The 20250-nt window shown below is 43.4% G+C and overlaps 3 protein-coding genes across 9 annotated transcripts in view; 1 reads left to right on the plus strand and 2 right to left on the minus strand.

Annotated features, from left to right (window-relative positions):
- Positions 1-332: 332 nt before the first annotated feature.
- LOC119159601 (uncharacterized) lies at positions 333-3786 on the minus strand. Its single transcript, XM_037412415.2, has 9 exons — positions 3709-3786; positions 3567-3651; positions 3373-3480; positions 3172-3249; positions 2915-2976; positions 2560-2802; positions 1758-1833; positions 1516-1665; positions 333-675 (listed from the first exon to the last, which is right to left on the minus strand). The coding sequence occupies exons 2-9, from the start codon at positions 3638-3640 to the stop codon at positions 507-509; spliced, it is 960 nt and encodes a 319-aa protein (XP_037268312.2). The 5' UTR covers positions 3641-3651; positions 3709-3786; the 3' UTR covers positions 333-506.
- A 717-nt stretch (positions 3787-4503) lies between these two features.
- Positions 4504-7678, plus strand: MED4 (mediator complex subunit 4). Its single transcript, XM_037412416.2, has 6 exons — positions 4504-4653; positions 4831-4949; positions 5026-5141; positions 6660-6804; positions 6895-7032; positions 7454-7678. The coding sequence occupies exons 1-6, from the start codon at positions 4586-4588 to the stop codon at positions 7621-7623; spliced, it is 756 nt and encodes a 251-aa protein (XP_037268313.1). The 5' UTR covers positions 4504-4585; the 3' UTR covers positions 7624-7678.
- Positions 7679-11132: 3454 nt separating this feature from the next.
- The window catches only part of ctrip (E3 ubiquitin-protein ligase ctrip), a 125897-nt gene continuing 116779 nt past the window's right edge, over positions 11133-20250 (minus strand). For all 7 annotated transcript variants that reach the window (XM_037412410.2, XM_037412408.2, XM_037412414.2 and 4 more), the window contains exons 34-36: positions 16922-17242; positions 13350-13548; positions 11133-12470 (exon numbers count right to left, since the gene is read on the minus strand). In XM_037412410.2, the coding sequence (XP_037268307.2) occupies positions 12274-12470; positions 13350-13548; positions 16922-17242 (717 nt within the window). In that variant the 3' untranslated portion in view covers positions 11133-12273. The remainder of the gene's footprint in view (positions 12471-13349; positions 13549-16921; positions 17243-20250) is intronic.

Genomic DNA, 20250 nt, shown 5'->3' on the forward strand with positions numbered 1-20250 from the left:
CTAAACAGATACATTGTTGCTAACATGGCTTTCCGAACTTCGACCAAGCTGGTCACTCAACAAGTTGTAAGACGCTACATTTTTTTTTTTGTTTCTCCTTTGCAAGTATCGCGAAGTTATATAATGTTAAGGACACATTTTTTTGCCAGTGCCAGAACGTTTCATGTATTTCCCGTTCGTGCAGCTGTGTCATCTCATCTTCAAAACAAAGAGAAAAAAAAGAAACTGAAAAATATTTTGAATATGTAAAGCTGCGTGTATTGTAGTCGCAATAAAACTCAGACTGCGCGGTTTGAGAGGTGCAAACGCAGTGGTGACGCACATTAGACACATTCATGGTGCGCAAGGCATGATAGCAGTTTATTATACACACATACAACCAACATGCACGTTTATGGTAAATATCAATAACATGCTTATAGTTCTCTATTACACAAGTGAAAAGTTTCCTCCATCCCACAAACTAATGATGTACACATGAAATAGGCTGTCTGTGCAGCTATTCTTCATCTATCGCTGTGCAGCTTGGCCTTGATGACTTCTTTGAACTGGGACAGAATCTTGGTCTCCCTCTTTTGGCGCTCCTCCCTGTTGAACATGGCCAGAGCTCTCTTCTCGTCGGCACTGTAGATCTGGTTTTCCTTACGCAGACGCACAGCCTCCATGCGGCGGTGCCTGTTGCGAGTGAGAACGAAAATTATAATAAACTGCTATAACACTCTGTACAATTTATAACAGAATAACCATCCTTATATCAAAACTTAAAGCCAAGTGTGCTATAAAGAAAACCATATGGTGGAGGTTAAACTAAAATTCTAAACTGTTTGTCTAAGCAAATACAAATATAACAAATTTTTTGAAATCCGACCTTGAAATAGGATGGATAACTGGGCTAGTCGGCAGTGTAATTTTAGTAAAGAACCTGGAGACATAGGAGAGTTTCTTGTTATGCGTGATGTCTTCTTCTTGTGTGTTTTTTTTTCCTGCCGTATCCCAGTCCCTTTAGGTTTTGCTTCTGGTTCCATCGCTAATGTTGTGCATTACGCCTGGTTATTTCACACTCACTGACTGACAGTAGATCAGCTGCAGTGTTTTTCAAATCGTGTGTCAAGTTTGTAAGTAATCCCAGGAGCATCCACATTGGTTAGGAAGGTGCTGCTTGTCTTGTACGACTTCATTATTTCATTTATTTGAATGTCAGGTTTCACGGGGAAAAGGTTTCGCAAGGGCAAATCTGTGTGAACTACGTCCCAAACCTTCTATTCCACACTTGGTATATAGACAACTATTCAATAGAAATCTGATGCTGCTGGAATATCAGTACATGACATTCCTTTAATAAATTTTAAAATTCTCAAGATTGTTCCCAAGCACCAATTCGCTAACGAGTGGTTTTTCACTCACAGTTTCATGCCGTATTCAGGTGTATGGCACTTTCCGTTTCAAGATGTCCTAACCATAAATAATGCAACTGCTACTGTGTCGTGAATTCACCCATTTCTTACAATCACGTACCTGCTGCCAGACATGACGTATCCCACAGACTCAAATGACTCAATCTCGTTGCTCGTGAGGCCAATTTCACCTCTCCTTGGAATACGTTTTCCCTCTGCCACGTACGCAGCCATTGCAGCACCTTCTCCTGGCAGCAAAGCTTTGCCATAACTGCAAGGAAACAGAGAGGCCGTGTCATTTGCTTCTGCACGTGTTAGAAATGTGACATTGGCAGAGGCCAAGATCGGGCACAGTTCACTTACTCTTTAGCAGACAGTTGAACGTGCTGCTTTGGAAGGGGGCCGATTATTTCGTCATCATCATCAAAATTGTTTTCTCCTAAAGGGCGGAAGAGACGTGTAGCTCAGAATTTTCAGCAATTTTAGTCAGATATACAAGGCAACAAGCACTTGAAACAAGCTTGTAATCTATGCCAAAACACACTATATATCTCACTGAATGACAAGAGCAATAGGTAATAAAATTTACATGCAAAGCTAGTTTTAGGCTGTGCCATTATGTTGTAGACAAGGAAACTTGATAAACATTCCAAGACCCAAAAAAGTTTGTGCACTACCTACTGGTGCAGCACAGCACAGCCCAGATATAACTACACTCTGTCTGCATAATAGGACGAACTACTGCAACAAGTGTTTTCACTTTTTGGGTGGTTATCAGGCATGAGGTTTCAGGTTACAAACAAAAAATTATGGGAGCTAAGAAACATCTCAAAAGTGCTGCGCCTCTAAAAAAACCCTGCATCACGTCTGCTGAAGGAGCTTTAGTGCTGCTAACCACATAGTTTTTCGTTGGAAGCAACACTATACTGTTACTGTCATTTCAGGTAGTGATGTGTTCATACCATTAATAGCTCTTACTATAGTCCTTTATAAAAACAGCCTCTGCTTTTGTATGTATCTAATTACAAATATTCTTTGCATGAAGGCTGCCATCAACAGGCGACTGCAACTTGCCCAACTTTACATTTTCTGGCTAGGTGCCAACACAGAAGGACCAGAGGATGCATGCACCAGGGCACACAACCTTCCCTTTTCTGATACTCACTTCGTTTGTCAACCCACATCTCAAACTCGCTGTTGCCAGCCTTGCCCTTCTCAGTGTCCGATTGTTCAGACTCTGAAGTACTGGATGAACTGGAGGAGCTGCTCTTGCGCCGATGGTGGTGTTTCTTCGCCTTTTTCTTGGATTCTTTCTTTTTGTGCTTCTTCTTTTCTTTTTTGCGCTTTTTGCTTTTGTGTGAAGAGGACTCCTTGCTGTGCTTGTGCTTACGTTTCTTCGATTTGCTTTCTGCAACGAAAATGCCAAGCATCTCACCTGAAGTTCATTTGCAGGGTTGAAAGTCTTCGAAGTTGAATTCCAGTACTCGTAGAACAAAATCAATTTTCTATGTCAAACTTACTTTTCTGGGCATCGGACGATTCTGTGCTTGCCTTCTTTTTGCTGCTTTGTTCTTCATCTGAACTGCAATATTGTGAAATAAGAATTAGAACAGCCAGTCAGCTTTAAAAGAACGTATTTTCTAATCGTACTCCAAGGCTCATTCCGGCACAGTTTAGTAGATGTCACAAGCCTTAGTGAGGTGTTATGACGCACTTCATGTTTTATAGCTCAATGATTAAGTACACACAAGTAGAACGAGAATGCGCTGCTGCTTACTGGGGTGGCCTGTCTGGAGACTCTCCCCACAAACTGCGCACACCCTGGGCGCCTATTTTCTCCCGTTCCTGTCTCCTCCTGAAATGAGGCGAGAAAAACAATAGAGGGAGTGGGAATGACAATAAGAAACATGTCACATGCTTGCCTCGCGACAGTACGGCGGCGAATCTGACGAAGAACCTTGCAGCTGAAGGAACATACCTAGCCATAAAACTTTCCGACATGTCAGGCAATGGTCGCCTGAAGTTGCTCTGCGAGGGTCTGTCCTCCCGATCATCCCGACGCTTTGCATGATCCGAACTCGATGCCCTAAGAGAGTTTGTCAGTTGGTCGGTGCAACAGCGGAGCAAACGTTTTGCTAGCGTATCAAGGTGCACGCTTAGCGGCTTACGCACCTGTAATCCTTCTTCTTGAAGCTGTCAAAGCTTGGCGCCGCCGCGGGAACCTGGTAGCGGAGGCCACTACTCATGACGGCCACATCTGTTGCGACCAACAAGGCCAAATCAGTTTCTTTTCTTAAACTTTCTCAAAACGTACGTAAACGTCTTATTTTTGTCCTTCACATGTTTGTACGCGGACTAGCTTCTCTCGCAATCTCGAGAGTCGCAAAATTAACGGTTTCAGCCATGACCTACTACACTCCTGACCTGCCCAGAGAGCACCTCTTCCAGCGCCCACGTTCTAGTTCATACCTTCTGCCGCTAGGGCCGTCACCTACGAGCGGCGTGGCGCTAGTCAGCACCTGCTCGCTGACGTCATCTTCACTCTTTGTGGTCAAATTTTGACCAACAAAGCACTCGTAGTGCGTATTTATGATCCAAAATTTAGAATTATTCAGAAATAATAATACTAAAAGACATTCAGAATTTTTTTTGCAATAAAATGCACGCTACCACGCATAGGCTGCCCTACATCGTGTAAATCTACGGGTTCCCACGTTTGTCAACCAGTGTGCTATAAATACTCAAGCGCTCTGAACACCTTGCTTAACCAGCAATGTATGGGAAGAAATAGTCACATATATGCCGCCAGTTCACTACAGAATGCAGGCATTCTTATACCAGCGCCTACAAAACAACCGTAAAGAAACAGACGAACAGGTTATAGGTAGCGCCACCAATGGTGAGCGGTTGAACGAGAGCGGGGACACGCGCTCCCATAGGAACCCCGCTATCTGAACAGGTCAGGAGTGTAGTAGGTCATGGTTTCAGCCATCTATACAGCGTCTGTTTTGCTTGATGCTCGTACTACAAACAATGTTTACTTACTTACACGCAGTGATGTTTGTATGGCATTTTAAAGTTACTTGTGAAAAAAATAAATAATTTTGTTTCAGCGACTGTTTAGTAACGTAAACGCTCACCAGTTTTGTGTTCTACATTTATTTCCTTTTCGGTTTCCATTCGCATCAAACATGGCAGCTCCGCAGAGCACGCGCGAGCAGTTGCTCCGGCTAGTCGATGACATCGAAATCATTGCTAAGTAAGTGACTGAAAAGTTTTCAAGTACGCTTTTACAGAGGCATAAGCTCTTGTGCCGCTACATCTTAAAGGCCGATGTCTTCCTGTGCTTTGCTGACTTCGCATCGTTTTCCCTCCGGTGCTTCGTCAGCGCTACTCGCGTTTCCATTTCCCGAAAATGCGCTAATTTTTCTCGTAGGGAGCTGTTTGAGAACATCATTGCTCCGAAGAACCAGCGACTGTCAGCAGCGGAACATGGCCAGCTTGCCGAATTGCTAGTTGCTAAGGACGAAGAGCTCAAACAGACCCTGGTGATCGGTCAGTTCATCATATACCGGCGCGAAATCGTGTGTAGCGTTCGCGCGTTGGAAGTTTTCACGGATTCTCGTTGCAGCTGCAGGACAGGCAGAAGTCCAGAAAACGATAAACAGCCTCCAAGAGGAGGTGGAAAAGCAAGACCACGACATCCACTTGCTTCAATGGCAGCTGAAGGAAGCGGAACATTTGCTGGTACGTTTCTCTCAAATGTCGTTCAACATCTGAGAACGACGCACGGGATGAGAAAAAAATCAAAACTTTCTTGTGTAAGGAGGTGGTGACTGTTCGCACTCCACTACCACGGCGAAACCGAACGTGTGCACAGCGCATAAAGCGAAGTAAAAAGAAATGCATGTGCTTTGTGTTTCCCAACCTTTACGCCGGGTGCTGCAGGAATATAACATAGTCCGAGTGTGTGAGGTGCAGCTTTTCTGCCATATAACATCGCCTTTTCTTCAATTGCTCTTTGTTTTTTTTTTTCGTTAGCTTTCTCCTGAAAAACGGGCACGCTCACTTGAAGCAGCTATGTCGCTAGATTTAACTTCATCTGTTCTTTCTTTTTTCCGGTATACTGTGCTTTCAACTGTGTTTGTGACTTCAGTATTGCGGCCAATTTATGTGCTAGGCCGTATTTTTGTGGTGCTGCGTTTTGTCTTATTGGTTTGGCGTTATGCAGTTTTTCAAGCTGTAATATTGATTGCAGACGGAAACAAGTGATACAGGGTGCTACTGTCAGTAGAGCTCTTTTTTGTTCGAAAAACCCGCGCATAAAATAAATCATTGGTGTGCACGCTTCGTGCTATTAGCTTTTGTCCTACTGCCTGGGCAATGCAACTTTGCAAGGTACAGTACAGAAATGTAAATGAGAGAAAGAGAGATACCCAAAGGTTTCACAAAAGGCAGGGATATTAATCAGAAAAAAAAAAAATCGCTTCGCTACTCTGCACTGGGGAAGGTAATAGAAAGGTGAGGAAAGAAGAAAAGAGGATTAGTTGAAAAATGTAAATAAAAGAACAAGAAATATAATAGAAGGATGGCTGATAATTAATGTAGCCATTAGTTATTCTGCTTTTTCTTGGTATTGCAGGGGCACGTGCCCAATTATTTGATGATTATTGCACAAAATTATTTTTATGGGGCGATTCCTGAAATCTGAAGTAAACTTCAGTAAATAGTAACAGTTGATAGTGTGACTTGCTCATCATCTCATAAAACCCAGAAAGCTTGCAAAGTGTCCATACAAGCTTTGGATGTCACAATGCTGAAATTTTTGAAATAGTGCCAACAGCAACAAAAATATTAATGAAACTGTAACTGATGCATTCACTGCATAATTTAAAATGCACATGTAATTAATTTCACATGATTAATTTTAGAATAAATTGGATTGCGGTACTTTACATTCTAAAACCACACCATGGTTATGAGGCACACTATAGTGCGAGGCTCCAGATTATATTTTAACCACCATAGATTAATTAACATGCACAAAATCAAAGCAGATTGACATTGTGCTTCCATTGAAATCTAGCCACTGTGTTTGAGAATCGACTCGTGCCCTTGTGGTTAACGGTGCAATGCCACAGCCATTCAGCAACTGCGGTGGGTGTGTCATCTGTAGCCGCAATAAACAAAAAGTTCACAAGCTTGCACTGTACGTGTGCAATGCAAGTTCTTGTATCACAGTCAATATTTCATGGCCTATTTCAGTCTACGGCTATATACCAGGCAAAGCAGAAACTACAGAGCATCGAGAAGGCAAACGCCAGAGCAGTTTCCTCAGAAGAGCTTATAAAATATGCCCATCGCATCAGTGCCAGCAATGCTGTGGCAGCACCACACAACTGGCAACAAGGTGAGCTTAGTGTATTGTTTCACTTGCACACTATAGTTTCGTCTGCGTTTTCACAATGCCATCTCCTGGCCTCTGCATTTTGCATTTTAGGTGACCCACGAAGACCGTACCCGACGGATATAGAGATGCGACAGGGTTATCTCGGTCGGTTGAGTGACCTTCCTCTCACAGGGCCTACCCTTCAGCCACAGGGGAGCTTGGGAGACCTGAATGCTGCCCGCCACCTCGGTGAGCCTGCACAACACGGATCTGGCCTAGCCCAGTTTCCAGTTTGCCTCATCCCGATGTCCTAAAGGGAAACCAAAGTTATCCTTCCACAATGTTAAGAGTATCAACTTGCCGTGATAAGAAGCTTGGCAAGCCAGATAGCTGTGCTGACATATATTTTTTTATGATGCTTGTTACGATATAATTCTATATCGGTAAAAATGAATTACATTGTGTTCTATGGGAGCCAGAGTCTTGACATGGCAAGATTTAGGCAATCATATTTAGCCAATGTGGCCTAATGTGAAAAAAAAAAATTGAAATTCGTCACATTATAGTTATATTGAGATGCTGGGGTATTGACAAAAAAGAACTAGCAACTGGTGCAAATAAAAAAGTTTCAATATCAAGGATGACACTGTTGCCGTTTTGTCCATTTCAGACCAGAATCCTCTTGGGCAATCATTTTCATGGCAGATTGGAGGAGACATCAAGCCACCCATTTCCAGCAACCACAACTCTGTTGGTATGGATGCTAAAAGCAAAGAGAATGAAGATGTGGAGGTCATGTCCACCGACTCTTCTAGCAGTTCTTCCAGCGATAGCCAGTGAAGAGACAGTAATTTTTCATTGTATATATCAACAAAGCGTGTTTGAGCAACCTGTACGGCTTGGTGTTGGCCTGTTCTTTCACCATTGGTATGTGGCAGGTTTATGCTGTGCCACGTCCATCGGGTATAGTCAACTTAAATGCGAACCAAAAGAACTTTGTGTAAAATCACTAGCAAAGCTTCAATGTAGCGCAGTTGAATGGGGCAGCATAATTTCGTACATATATTTCAGCATTCCTGTGCTAAAAGTCACGTTCCTGAGTTTCTGCACCGTAGATGCATGCCTGTAATTGTTTGGCTCCTCACACTATATCATGCTGAATCGAAGCTGAACTGTGTACAACTACTGTCAGATAACCCAAACAATGACGATGCATTCTTAAACAAATACCCAAGGCAAATATTAAGTCAATGTTTATTGTTGAAATAGCTGTCCAGGAACATCGTAGTGGTACTTTTGTGCATAGGGAGCGCTTATTCTGAAATAACAAGTTTTGATTGAAATGGTCTACTTTGCATTAGCACATTTCAAATCACCCACTTGAAAATGGTCTTTCTTATGTCACTGTTGTCGTGCCATTATTGCCCGCCTATACTGCGCAGCAGCCGACACTAGTAGCAGAAGAGCGAAAGTAGCGGGAGTTGCACTCAAGAGCACCTATTGAACAATTTTCTTTGATCTCGGAGGCCATGCTTTGCTTGCTTGGTTCAAATAGGTGCTGCTAGATTGCACTACCTATCCAGCCTAACAACACAAAAACTAACTTGTCAACTACTTGCACCATTTCCCATAGTAAAGGCAGGCGGTTCTTTTTTTTTCTATAAATCAAACAGAAAGGGGCAAGTAGCATTTTATTATGTATCTACATGCACGGAAGGTTCTTCATTTATTGCAGCTAGTTTGATTACTAGTGAATAATTGTAGTTGGATGCTCTCAGATCATAGAGATCTTTTTGCAAATGTCCCACTCGTGGCGCATGTCATGTGATACATGTAGCTTAACGTCTTGGTAAGCAAAACACCGCTGTCGATAGTATTGTCGTTTTAGACGTCGTACACCAAGCTTTCTCTGTGGCACAAATTGTCATCCCCTTTAAGTGTACAGTGGTAGAAGTGCTGCGTAACCAGCATTTCAGTATTCTCTTTGCATGTCGCGCCTCAGCATTACACAAACCAACCGATACAGAAAGTATTTAGACTTTTGAGTTCTACACCACCCACTAATGATCAGGAAATTATCCAGCAAACACATACCTCATTCACCAAGTACCTTAACACTAACTTGATGTTAAAGCTGAAAGTGGCAAATGCTTAGCTAGCCTGTTCATGGAGCTGGAATTCGCTATCGAACTCCACAATAACAACTATAAGGCACATTATGCTTGTTTGGATAAAGAAGGGCAGCAATTGCACCAAAATGGGTCAGTAAAGAATTTGGCATATTGTGGATACAGCAGAAAGAGCCTTCAGCAAGTTCTGCATGGTCTAAAGTTTTTTAGTTGACACTCCATGCATCACAAATCTGGATGAAAACTGTTGTGATTATACTATACAGCCAAAGAATACATGAACATGCAACACCTTTCTGCTGTATCTATTGCCAGTCTGTCAAGATTTTAAACAGAAAACTTGGCAGGATTGCACTCATATGTATGTAGACAGCCCATTTCTGAAATTTGTTTGGATAAACAGTCTTATATGCAGATTAATCATTACGTTCAGTTTTCATTATGAACTGGTGTGCATCTCGCATGCAATACATATATATTTTCTAAAAAACGAGTGGCATTTCTTGTATATAGATAAACAATTAAACCATATCATTTTAGCCAATTCTCTGCTTAACTATGAAGACAAAAGTTATCTTCTGGGTTAGATGCAGGCTTTTGGAAAGGATATCTGGAAAGCTGTCTTATAAAAGTGGTTGACTGTACAGGCGAGGCGGTAACCCTTACACCCATCAGGCACTAACAACCCTAACTAGTGATTGCATTTAGTGTTAAGCGAGTGAATGCTGAAATGTACCCTTCACAAACAGATGCAAAGTTATGATGATTGCAGATTTCAGTGCACATTTCTTTGGTGACACTGGCTCATGGCTCATCTATTGTTTCTTTTTATTTTTATGCTATGTTCTCAGAGTTGAGACAAATCGCTAACATGCCCAAGCATCCCTCCTGGAATCAAGAAGCTTGGGGCATTATAATCTCAATATTGTTCCAAAGGAATGTATTCAGGCTGGTAAACTCACTTCCTTTGAACTTTTAGGTAAGCAAAAGGGCCCTATAAGCTACAGCAGTCTCTCAGTTAATCAGAAAAACGGAACAGTTGCTAAAATGAAACAAAGCTGTTTAATAAAGTTTCATAATTTGATTCTGCACCCTGTTCATCTCACAGTAAATGGAACCTATTTTTCTGGTTCCTTCATGTTTAGTTTAATGAGAGAGTACTGTGTTAGGATTCACGTAAGGCCATAAAATTTTGAATAGGAAAGTACTAGCATTAATGCCAATATTCCATGACTGCCTAAAGGGAAACCAAAGAGGTAAACAATTTTTCTATTATTAACAAATTACCCTTTCACAATTCCAAAATTGCAGCGCTTGCCGCGAGAATACTGTTGGTAATCGAAGAAACGGACAAAGAAGATGCGGGTGGCTATGCCACCTTCAAATTCCTGCAGCAAACACCGCGATGTAAATTTTGACAGTGTTTACCAAGGCCTACGTAGCTCTCGATAGCTAAATATGAAGCACAATGTCTGCCAATAGTCAGAGACTTGACACACCAAGTTTCGGGAAAATTCGTCGAGCCAGTCACAGCAAAATACGATAAATACACTTTGAAATTCGTGACGCCACATGCGTAGATTTGGGTGCATAATTTAAAAGTGGTACTTTGACCTTGATTTTTTTCTTTAATATTGATGATGGTAAGGTTAACTATGATGGTAAGGTTAACGACATTAGAGCTTCCAGAGAATGATTTGTCTGAATGGAGCTTCTGTTAAACGGAACAGATTTTCCCGGTCCTTCAGGTTCCTTTAATAAGAGTCCACTGTATTTAAAAATACTGAACACTACCTCGTGCACCAAAACATGCCGATGTTTTTTTACACCCTTGTCATGGGTTTGAATATTCGAAATAACTTCGCTCAATAATCGAACTCCAAGTGAATTTGTGCCCAGACAGTTCGAATTTTGAGCCGTCCCCGTAATAGGGCACCCCCATATCGTACAGCAGAAGACACGAAGTTGCCCCCAATGCAGGCCCCACGGTCCCTGCGCCAGTCAAAGTTCAGTGTAAACACCGTGTGCACCAGCGCGGCAGAAAGAACGGCTCCTCTCTCGCAATTGACCCCCGAAGGAATCTCAAGAGAGGGCCGCCATAGCCCTGAAGCTTTGAGGGTTGCGGAATTTGTGCTTTTCAACTGAGAAAGGTTTGTGTAGTATGCTATCTGTTGGGGCAAGTTGGTTTTTCACTTGCTGGTTGTGAGACTTTCAGATGCATCACAGTTCAAGTGTCTTTTTATTGTTCCAACTCATTTACAGGCTTCCTTTGTGTGCTCCATTAACTTACAGCTAATTAAAAAGAAAAGAAAAAAGGGGGGTGCGGGGTTCTCCTTTTTTCTCGAATGGAACATGGAACATCACGATTCTCTCTCTCTCAACCATCAAAAAAAGAGCACATTGCAGCAGGTTTAACACACTCACGCACGGGCACAAACCACTGTCCATAGCAGTATGCTTATTCTCTGGCTGTTACGACATGACCTTCATCTTCAACCGCTGCCGGCTCGATTTGGAGTGCATGCACCACAGCCACACGGCCATTTTGCAGTCGTGGCCACCGAAAAAGTGTGTCAGAAGAGAGACAACCAAGGCACTAATACCAAGGCTTGATGATGTGCAACAAGGGAAGCAAAAACTTGCCACATTCTTTACAGCATAAAAAATAAAAGGTAATGAAACAATGAGTTGCACAAATGTTGATGCCTGACAAATGAAAGCCACCACAGTACGCCTTGGCACAAGCAGATGCCACTGCAAAGTTTTGCAGTGACACATGCATTCCTTTCAAGCTTTTTGAGAGGCAACAACCTCCACACGTAAAAAAAAAACAAGACTAAACTTTTTTTTCTTTGCTCAATCAACTAAAAACAAAAGGTAAAGGCAAGTGGCCACTGAAATGCTACGTATGAACAGTAACAGCTCAACAACCTGAACAAAACAAGCAAGAAGATAAGGGGTGGGGTAAAGCTAAAAAAAAATGTTCTCAGATATGTAGCAGAATACAGGTAATTGTGAAGAATAGACATCATGCAGCTCACGTGCGCTGCGTTATCTTCAGCAATGACCCAATAGCCTCTATGGCTATCCTCCACTCCCCGAAGAAGGGGAGGTGCTTTTTTCCCACTGGGCGTACAGGATAAGAGAAACACTGCACACCAAGGCGCACATCGACATTGTAATGAATGCTTGGGCGGCAAATAAACGTACAAAAATGGAGGTGTAGGGGAGCGTAGCAAGCACAGTGTCCAGAGCCTCGATGATGGGGGGTCTCCAATGTTGTTTTTCCACCGTCACACCTTCTCTCCTGGTCGTCCCCCCACAATGTCCCGGTAGGGCAACGGGCACTAAGCAGTGCCCCTCAGGAGAGATGAAACGAGTGCTGGCCTTCGCTGGATGCGATGTGCAGTCGCTCGCGCATCACTTTAACGTCCGAGTAGTCTGGCAGCTTCAGGTAGTTGACACAGGTCATCACAGAGGGCAGATAATCGTCGGGATTCTCGTTTGGCTCAAAAGTCTTCCGCACAATGGTCAGCGGTGGACTCAAGCTTTTGAATCCTGAAATCCAAAAGATGCACACTCCAAATACAAGTTTGCGTTCGCGGCCAGGAGATCAATGACAACAAACGCCTTCTGAGCTTACCTAAGTTCGTTCACTGGCAGGAAACACCGAAAGCTCTCATCATAAAGCTATAAAACAAATTCACAAAATACACACAGGAGGCAGCAGCGTTCGCGGCCAGGAGATCAATGACAACAAACGCCTTCTGAGCTTATCTAAGTTCGTTCACTGGCAGGAAACACCGAAAGCTCTCATCATAAAGCTATAAAACAAATTCACAAAATACACACAGGAGGCAGCAGACGCAATAACGACGCTATCCCAACATAAAGCTGAAAGCACGATGCGATCACACATGCCATACGGAGCGCGTGCCAGCCTTTAAGGGAGTGGCGCCGGTGCAGAGGTTTCTCCGTCGCCTCGGTAACTGCCTTATTTCCACACTTGGAGAGCCAGAACAGTGCTGGTGCTTTTTTTTTTCCCCTCTCCATCCATTATCCATTAAGTAATGCGTTCATACACATTGGCATAGCCAGAGGGGATTCACAGTGGGACATCTACAAAGTGCTTTTTACGAACATTTTATATAACCAAGCTTTACGAGAAATTATAAGTAACTTTTAAACAAAACCTGAGTAAAGGTGGTGACATACATTCATGTCACTTTTGCCAAAGTACACTGGTGTCATGTGGAAAAGCGTACTGATTAGAAAGGGGCTACCAAGTGTTGCATGACAAAACGGTTTTGTCCTTTAATTACCAACGCATAAATGCGCAGTAACAAGTACCAGTATGATCACCAATGCAAAAAATCACCAATGCCCTGTGAAACCTGTAGCGTTGCCAATACTATGTACAAAGACTACAGCTCTCACCTCCAACAGGTAGCCTAGGAGATCCGGTAACAAATTGGAGGAACGCCCTTTGTTCCTCGGGTCTGTAGCTGCTGAGGATCTCGAAGAGAAATTTGATGGCACGGCTGTCGTGAGTGTAGCCATGGTCCGGCCGGCAGCACTCCATCAGGCTCTTCACATCCCACAGGCTGGGACCGCTGCCACAGAAGAGCTGTTCCAGCTGTAAGCAAACAGGTCAGATAGAGCACCTCTGTATAGCTGCTTTCATTTACGATCCACAACTACCCTCGTGCCATAGATGCCTCTAATAAATCAACTCGGTTGTGCATTCTAGAATAGACACGCATGCAAAGCTAAATCACAGTGAGAGCTCAATGTATGACAAAGTCTAAATCGACAATATTATCAACAGCAGTGTCCTACTTAACGAGCGATTCAAGTAAATGCACAAAATACATGCACCGCAGTAGGAAATTCTCAAAATGATCCCAATGACCGTCAGACGTACTGCCTACAATTAATCACTAGTAATCGAACTATCTGCACTAAATAAAGAACCTTTTGTGCATCAAGAGACGTAATAAAACGCTGTTTGTTCGTTTCTGTTCCATTCATGGAAAAAAAGAACTGTTGGATGCTACTATGGGGAATGGTGCGAGTGGTTCCAAAAGTTCAATGTTGGATGCTACTATGGGGAATGGTGCGAGTGGTTCCAAAAGTTCAATTTTCGCATGGTTAAACTGGACAGGTCGTGCTATCTAGCTGGACCCAAATGAACCAATAACGTCTGCATCTTTGACCGAATGGTAGGAAACTGTTGAATTGCCATTGTTGCTGCTCTGGCTCCCGCTGCTTTTGTTCTGCTGCTACTAGTGTCCGCGAGCGCACAGTAAAGCTGGCCAACGTTGTGCAATGCAACAATGACGTGAGATATTCCATTTGGGTGGGTAATTTGAAGTAGTGCGCTAACCCGATGCGGACCACTAAAACATAGTTTCATTTCAAAATGAGCAATTCCTTGGCACAAAAGTAACACTACGAGGCTTCTGAACTGCCATTTCAACAATTAACGTCGATTTAGTAGCTGCCTTTAGTGTCCCTTTAAGTACATAATTCGATACAACCAGAAAGTTGCTCATACTTTACGCATGAAAAGTCAATATGCTATTTCCTCAGTTCCTCTTCCTCTCAACTTCTGTGGAAGCCCAACTGATGTGTGGGTAGGAACGTGCCCCCTTCAAATCCAGTTCCAAATCTGCCTCGTAGACATCAAATATAAGAACACCTGAATTTAAGATGCTAAAAATTTTCGCCGTCCAATTTTTTAAACTTCCTGCCAAAGTTGCAGGTACAAAACAGCATTAACTGAGCGCCCACCTCTGCCACATCTATCACCTTTACGCTGGAACGATTATTTTTATGAGTCAATACATTTGCAACTATAGCAGATGTAGGGAACTATGCGAACGACGACGAAGCAGCAAGAAACGGCAAGCCACAGCGTTGGTGGACACGCGCGACCCGAGCTTGCGCTTGTTTTGTATTTTCGGCCTGTTGACGTTCCTCGCTCTTCTGGCGTTCTTTGGTGATGAACGGAACCTCACAACAGCGGGACCTCACTCGTTGCACTTCACAAGCCAACAAGTTATGCCGCGCAGAGCTCAGTCGCGCACGAAGGCATCTAACGCAAACTCGTGGTCTGTTGCCATTACGTGATAGCGATGACAGTATGACTCTTCTGAAGGGAGGCTATTGGCAATGCGGTTTCGGTTTCGTTTTCAAGCGCAGGCAATTTTCAGACTATCAGTAGAAAGAGGTGCGTTGGATTCGATTTTTTTTTTTAGAGGCTGAGAATAAAGATTCGCTCACACCTCTTTTAACTAAATAATGCTGCCATTAGCTGCCACTGGCAAGAATAATTTAACCTACCTTCCTTTCAGATGTGCAACATTGTGCCGTGGGCTGAGTCATGCATATACCCATTTTTTGGCCAAGGTTGAGTGTCACTGCCTATAATCCTAGTTTTCTTATTACACGATGCCCGGATTACACGTTGGTATTGCGTGGTCTCCTGAAAGTCGCAAATTGATTTTCAAGCGCAGGCAATTTTCAGACTATCAGTAGAAAGAGGTGCGTTGGATTCGATTTTTTTTTTTAGAGGCTGAGAATAAAGATTCGCTCACACCTCTTTTAACTAAATAATGCTGCCATTAGCTGCCACTGGCAAGAATAATTTAACCTACCTTCCTTTCAGATGTGCAACATTGTGCCGTGGGCTGAGTCATGCATATACCCATTTTTTGGCCAAGGTTGAGTGTCACTGCCTATAATCCTAGTTTTCTTATTACACGATGCCCGCATTACACGTTGGTATTGCGTGGTCTCCTGAAAGTCGCAAATTGATTTTCAAGCGCAGGCAATTTTCAGACTATCAGTAGAAAGAGGTGCGTTGGATTCGATTTTTTTTTAGAGGCTGAGGATAAAGATTCGCTCACACCTCTTTCAACTAAATAATGCTGCCATTAGCTGCCACTGGCAAGAATAATTAAACCTACCTTCCTTTCAGATGTGCAACATTGTGCCGTGGGCTGAGTCATGCATATACCCATTTTTTGGCCAAGGTTGAGTGTCACTGCCTATAATCCTAGTTTTCTTATTACACGATGCCCGGATTACACGTTGGTATTGCGTGGTCTCCTGAAAGTCGCAAATTGGGGTTCCACAGTACAGTGAAACTTGACTTGAGCAAACTTAAAGGGACCCCACAAAAAAGTTTGTTAAAGTGAAAGTTAGCTGACCTGATATTGTTATGCTTTGAAATTAGAACCCTTTTGTTTGCAATGCTGCTCATTTGAATTCCTGCTAATGTTACGCGTTTTGAAAAATGCAGTAACCCTTCGCTTCACTTGTGCACTTAGGACTGCAGTGGTCATGAGCCAAGTTGCTGCGTTCAAGCTCTCTTTACCCGCACAACACTCAGCTGGGTAACAAAGGACTTCTCTGTTTCCCAAGTACACCAGAGCTTCTTTCACCAAATTCTTGGTGCTTCCTCTACAAGTTTCGTCTTCCTCCTCTTTTTCTGGATGTAGCACACTTGCTGTTATCTCTTCTTAAACAGTGGCGCATGTTTGAATGAAGAATTTCAGGAGGCTTAGTCTTCAAAAAGCAAAGCACTGTCTTTACCTAGTTTTTCAGAAAATTTCCAATCAATATAACATAATACACATCCGATCGAACAAAAAAAAAAAAAAGCCTACTTACTGGCCTTTTACGGGAGACCGTTTTTGTTTGGCACATGTCAAACAATGTTTAAACAGCTTAGCTGCAACTCTAGCTTGTCTTCCATATTCAGGCTTTCTGTTCCACAAAATCAACAGTGTGACCTCCCGTCAATTCGCACCCCTTCCGGTGAGAGTATTGCTAAAAGTGGCGGCGCCACACAGCCATAGCAGTGCTCAAAGTAGAAGACATTTGTAGCATGTAAGCAAAGCAGAAATGCACAGAAACATTGATCTTGCAATCTGTCCTTTTGAAATGCGGCTGCCATGGCAACACGTTACCCAACAAGCCACTAATGGAAAGATGAGGCTGACCTCGTCAGCATAGAAGAGAGTGAGCTGTGCCAGGGGGAAGACTGCCTCAAATCCCTCGCGGAAGGCCTCCATCTGTCGGCGCACACCCTCTAGGGCTGCCCAGTGAACGGCCAGGACCAGGTACTGGTCCAGGTTGTGCACAGTGACTCCCATCTGGGCTCCCCCTCGCCGCAGCTCTATCTGGCCGCCACCTGGAAGTGTGAAGTCCAGTCCCAGGAGCTCCACCTGACAGCCATCCAGTTGCAGGGCCTCCACCCGTCGACGCACGCATGCAGGGCTGAGGCTGCGATCACGTTCTATTCTTCGCTTCTCCTGCACAACCTGCGCAGGCAACAAGAAAACCTCTGAGAATGTGGACACGTGCATGAAACCTCTCGAGCTCTTCCTGCTGGCTGAGCTGCACATGAAAAAAATCATAACGTTGACCACTCATCAATACCTGTACACTCAAACCTTGATACAGTCGATCCTGGATATATCAAACTAGGATATATCGAATTATCGGCTATATATCGAACAGCTGAGAAATCCTCTTGATCTTCCCATGCTAAAGTATGGGACCGGTGCACCCGTACATCGAACTCTCGTGCAGCGGGACAGCCGCTATATTTAACGCTGTACCGTAGCCGAAGCCCAGAAAGTACATTTTTTCTTGCAAATATTGATAAATTTTCGGCTGCGTTCCAACAAGTTCCTATCCCTTTTTGCGTGCAGGTAACGAAAAAGCGGTGTTATTCCATCACACTGATCTGGTTCATTGTGTGGCACTTGCGAGTAGCCAAAAAGAACAGCATTGAGAAAACTGCGTTTAATGTTTCACCTTCTCTTTACGTCACTAAAACACCTAAAAAATTTGATCTTAGGTTTGTCTTGTGATATTTGATTTCTGCCCAGTGCCCCTTTGTTGCCTTTTTTTTTTTTCATAACCTCCTTTCTTTTGATCTACAATGAACAAGTATGGATTTGAAACCAAGTTCTCGGCACAAAAAAGTGATGTAATATGCATGACAAAATAGATTGCAATTGAATAAGGCCATATACTGACATGATTACACATTTCTTGTGTTTAAGCTGTCATTAGCGAAATTATGTACTTCTTGATTACAGAAAATCACTGAACATATTTGATACAGAGAGAAGTTTATTGCATCTGTAAGATGACTCACACCATGACAGCCTATTCTTTCTTTCCAAGTAAAGAACAGTTATGAAAAAAAAAAAACTGGTAGCACAGGAATTTTTTAGCAGCTTATTTAAATGCGAGTCGGACATATAAACATTCGTACCCCTGTTTCATACATACTCTTTTGCCACTCTAGCCGTGAAACGCATCATCATACAGCCGGTCGCGGGAACGCTAATCTACGAGGCTTTCATTATCTCAAAACATTCATAGATGCTCGCGGCAATACCCAGCATGGCTCTAAGCACATCTAAATCGCACCACAAAAGCTTCTTGGCAGGTATCCATATGACCGTGAAGTTCGCGGCTGCGTGGACAGTGCAGCTGGCGTGTGATGCACTAGGCGGCGGCGTTCGGTGACGATGCACGAAGTAGGTACCTATGATGAAAAAAAAAATCGGCGTGCACTGTGCTTGGTATCGAATTTTAGAGTGCCGAAGTGCAAAAGTGCTAGCCGCTGTTCCGAGCAATGCTTGGCAGTGAAGGGAGTGGGGTTGACGAGCTCGACTGTGGAGTCCGCTGCCGATGCGTAAAATGCCCGTCCGCAGTTCCAAGGAGCTAGCGAGTGGTGTGCATCATTGCTTGCGAAGAAGCACATTGTCATGAGTGCGCTAGTGGGTCGTTCTTGCCTGCGAAGTTAGTCTCACTGTCAGCAGAGTTTGGCCTAAAGATGACTCCCATGACGGCTGCGCTCGTAGACCACATGCCCGCTCGTAGTAATCTGGTCAAGCATCCACTTACAGCTCCTAACTAAAGCGTAATTACCGTATTCGCTCACATAATCCTCGCACTCACGTAATTCTCACGCTCTTCACATCGCCCAACAAAAATATGATTTTTTTTCCTAGAGTAATTATCGCACCCCCGAAAATTGCCGCAATAATGTCGTCTGCTCATCCCAGCCATTGATGATGATAGCGCGTGCCATCTCTTAAGCATGAAGCCTACTATTATTGCATGGAGATTCAATCCAATCCAAGCCAAAGCGGCAAGTGCGCATTGCGGTGTGTTTTGTATAATGTGTCGGTAATCTGGTCACATTATAGGGCGATACTGAAGTTACATGGCTGCTTTGAATTTTAAAGTGATTAATCGTGTACTAAACAACGGCAACAGGGCCGCCGGTAGGCCCTTCGGAGTCGACGAATTTTGTGTTCGCTAATGGATGACGGCAGCTGAAAGCCACCAACACACGTTGGGCCTGCCGTGTACTTAAGACGGGGATTGATAGTAAACTTTATTTCTTCAGAAGAAAACTGTAGACTATTCTGTTAAATAGCCATTAGACAAATACTAACATCCTACTCTTACCTTTTGAGGGCCCCTGTTGAGTGACAAACGCTACCGCTACGCCCGCAACGCCCACAAAATTAGCATATGGCATTCTAATTCTCGACTATTTGCTAGCACTTTTTGTGTCTCAAATAAATCATGCCTTATGTTGAATCTCTGCTTTTATTTTTGAGGGTAAGTTTTAAGTAGTACTTCTCAAAGCTTGCTGTTAGTTGCTGGTGTGAGAATCCCAATTTGCAGCCACTTTTTTTTTTTTTTTCGCTCTGTACGTTTTCGTGGAAAGTTTCCCCTGCATAATTCTTGCACCCCCCAACTTTGCATCGGTTTTCCACCAAAAAAAAGTGCGAGGATTATGCGAGTAAACACGGTATATCCCAAGTGGACGTCGAGCCGTGAACACATCACAAAGTAGAAATTTCTGACGGCCATGTCCTCGCGACACACAAGCTGCAGACAATCTGCCGGAATAAGCTTTGGGCCAATGGTGAGGTGAACTGGGGCTACATGGCGGCCACAGCCAATCAAGGGCCTCGAAATGACCTTCAAATATTTGTTTTTTGTGTGCTTGATTTGAAAGGGAGGAGCTAGCTGAGGCGGGAAATTTGAACACGAAAAATGCTTTTTCAAATGAGCCCAAGAAGCCGACTCCCAGCTGCACCATTGCGAAGCTATAATTTTTTGATTATCGCTGTATTCTAGCGGTTTCCAGAAACATTTTCTCTATTTATGACGGTGAAAGGTATTTCACGATACACTTGCGCATGGTTTTCGGAGTAGATATTTTGGAATCGGATAGAAAAAGGGTTCCAGAAACCAAAACTTGATTTTTGAAAGATCCTTTTTTTTGCCTTTT

This window comes from Rhipicephalus microplus, chromosome 1 (genome assembly GCF_043290135.1).
Source record: "Rhipicephalus microplus isolate Deutch F79 chromosome 1, USDA_Rmic, whole genome shotgun sequence".
Classification (NCBI taxonomy): Eukaryota; Metazoa; Arthropoda; class Arachnida; order Ixodida; family Ixodidae; genus Rhipicephalus; species Rhipicephalus microplus.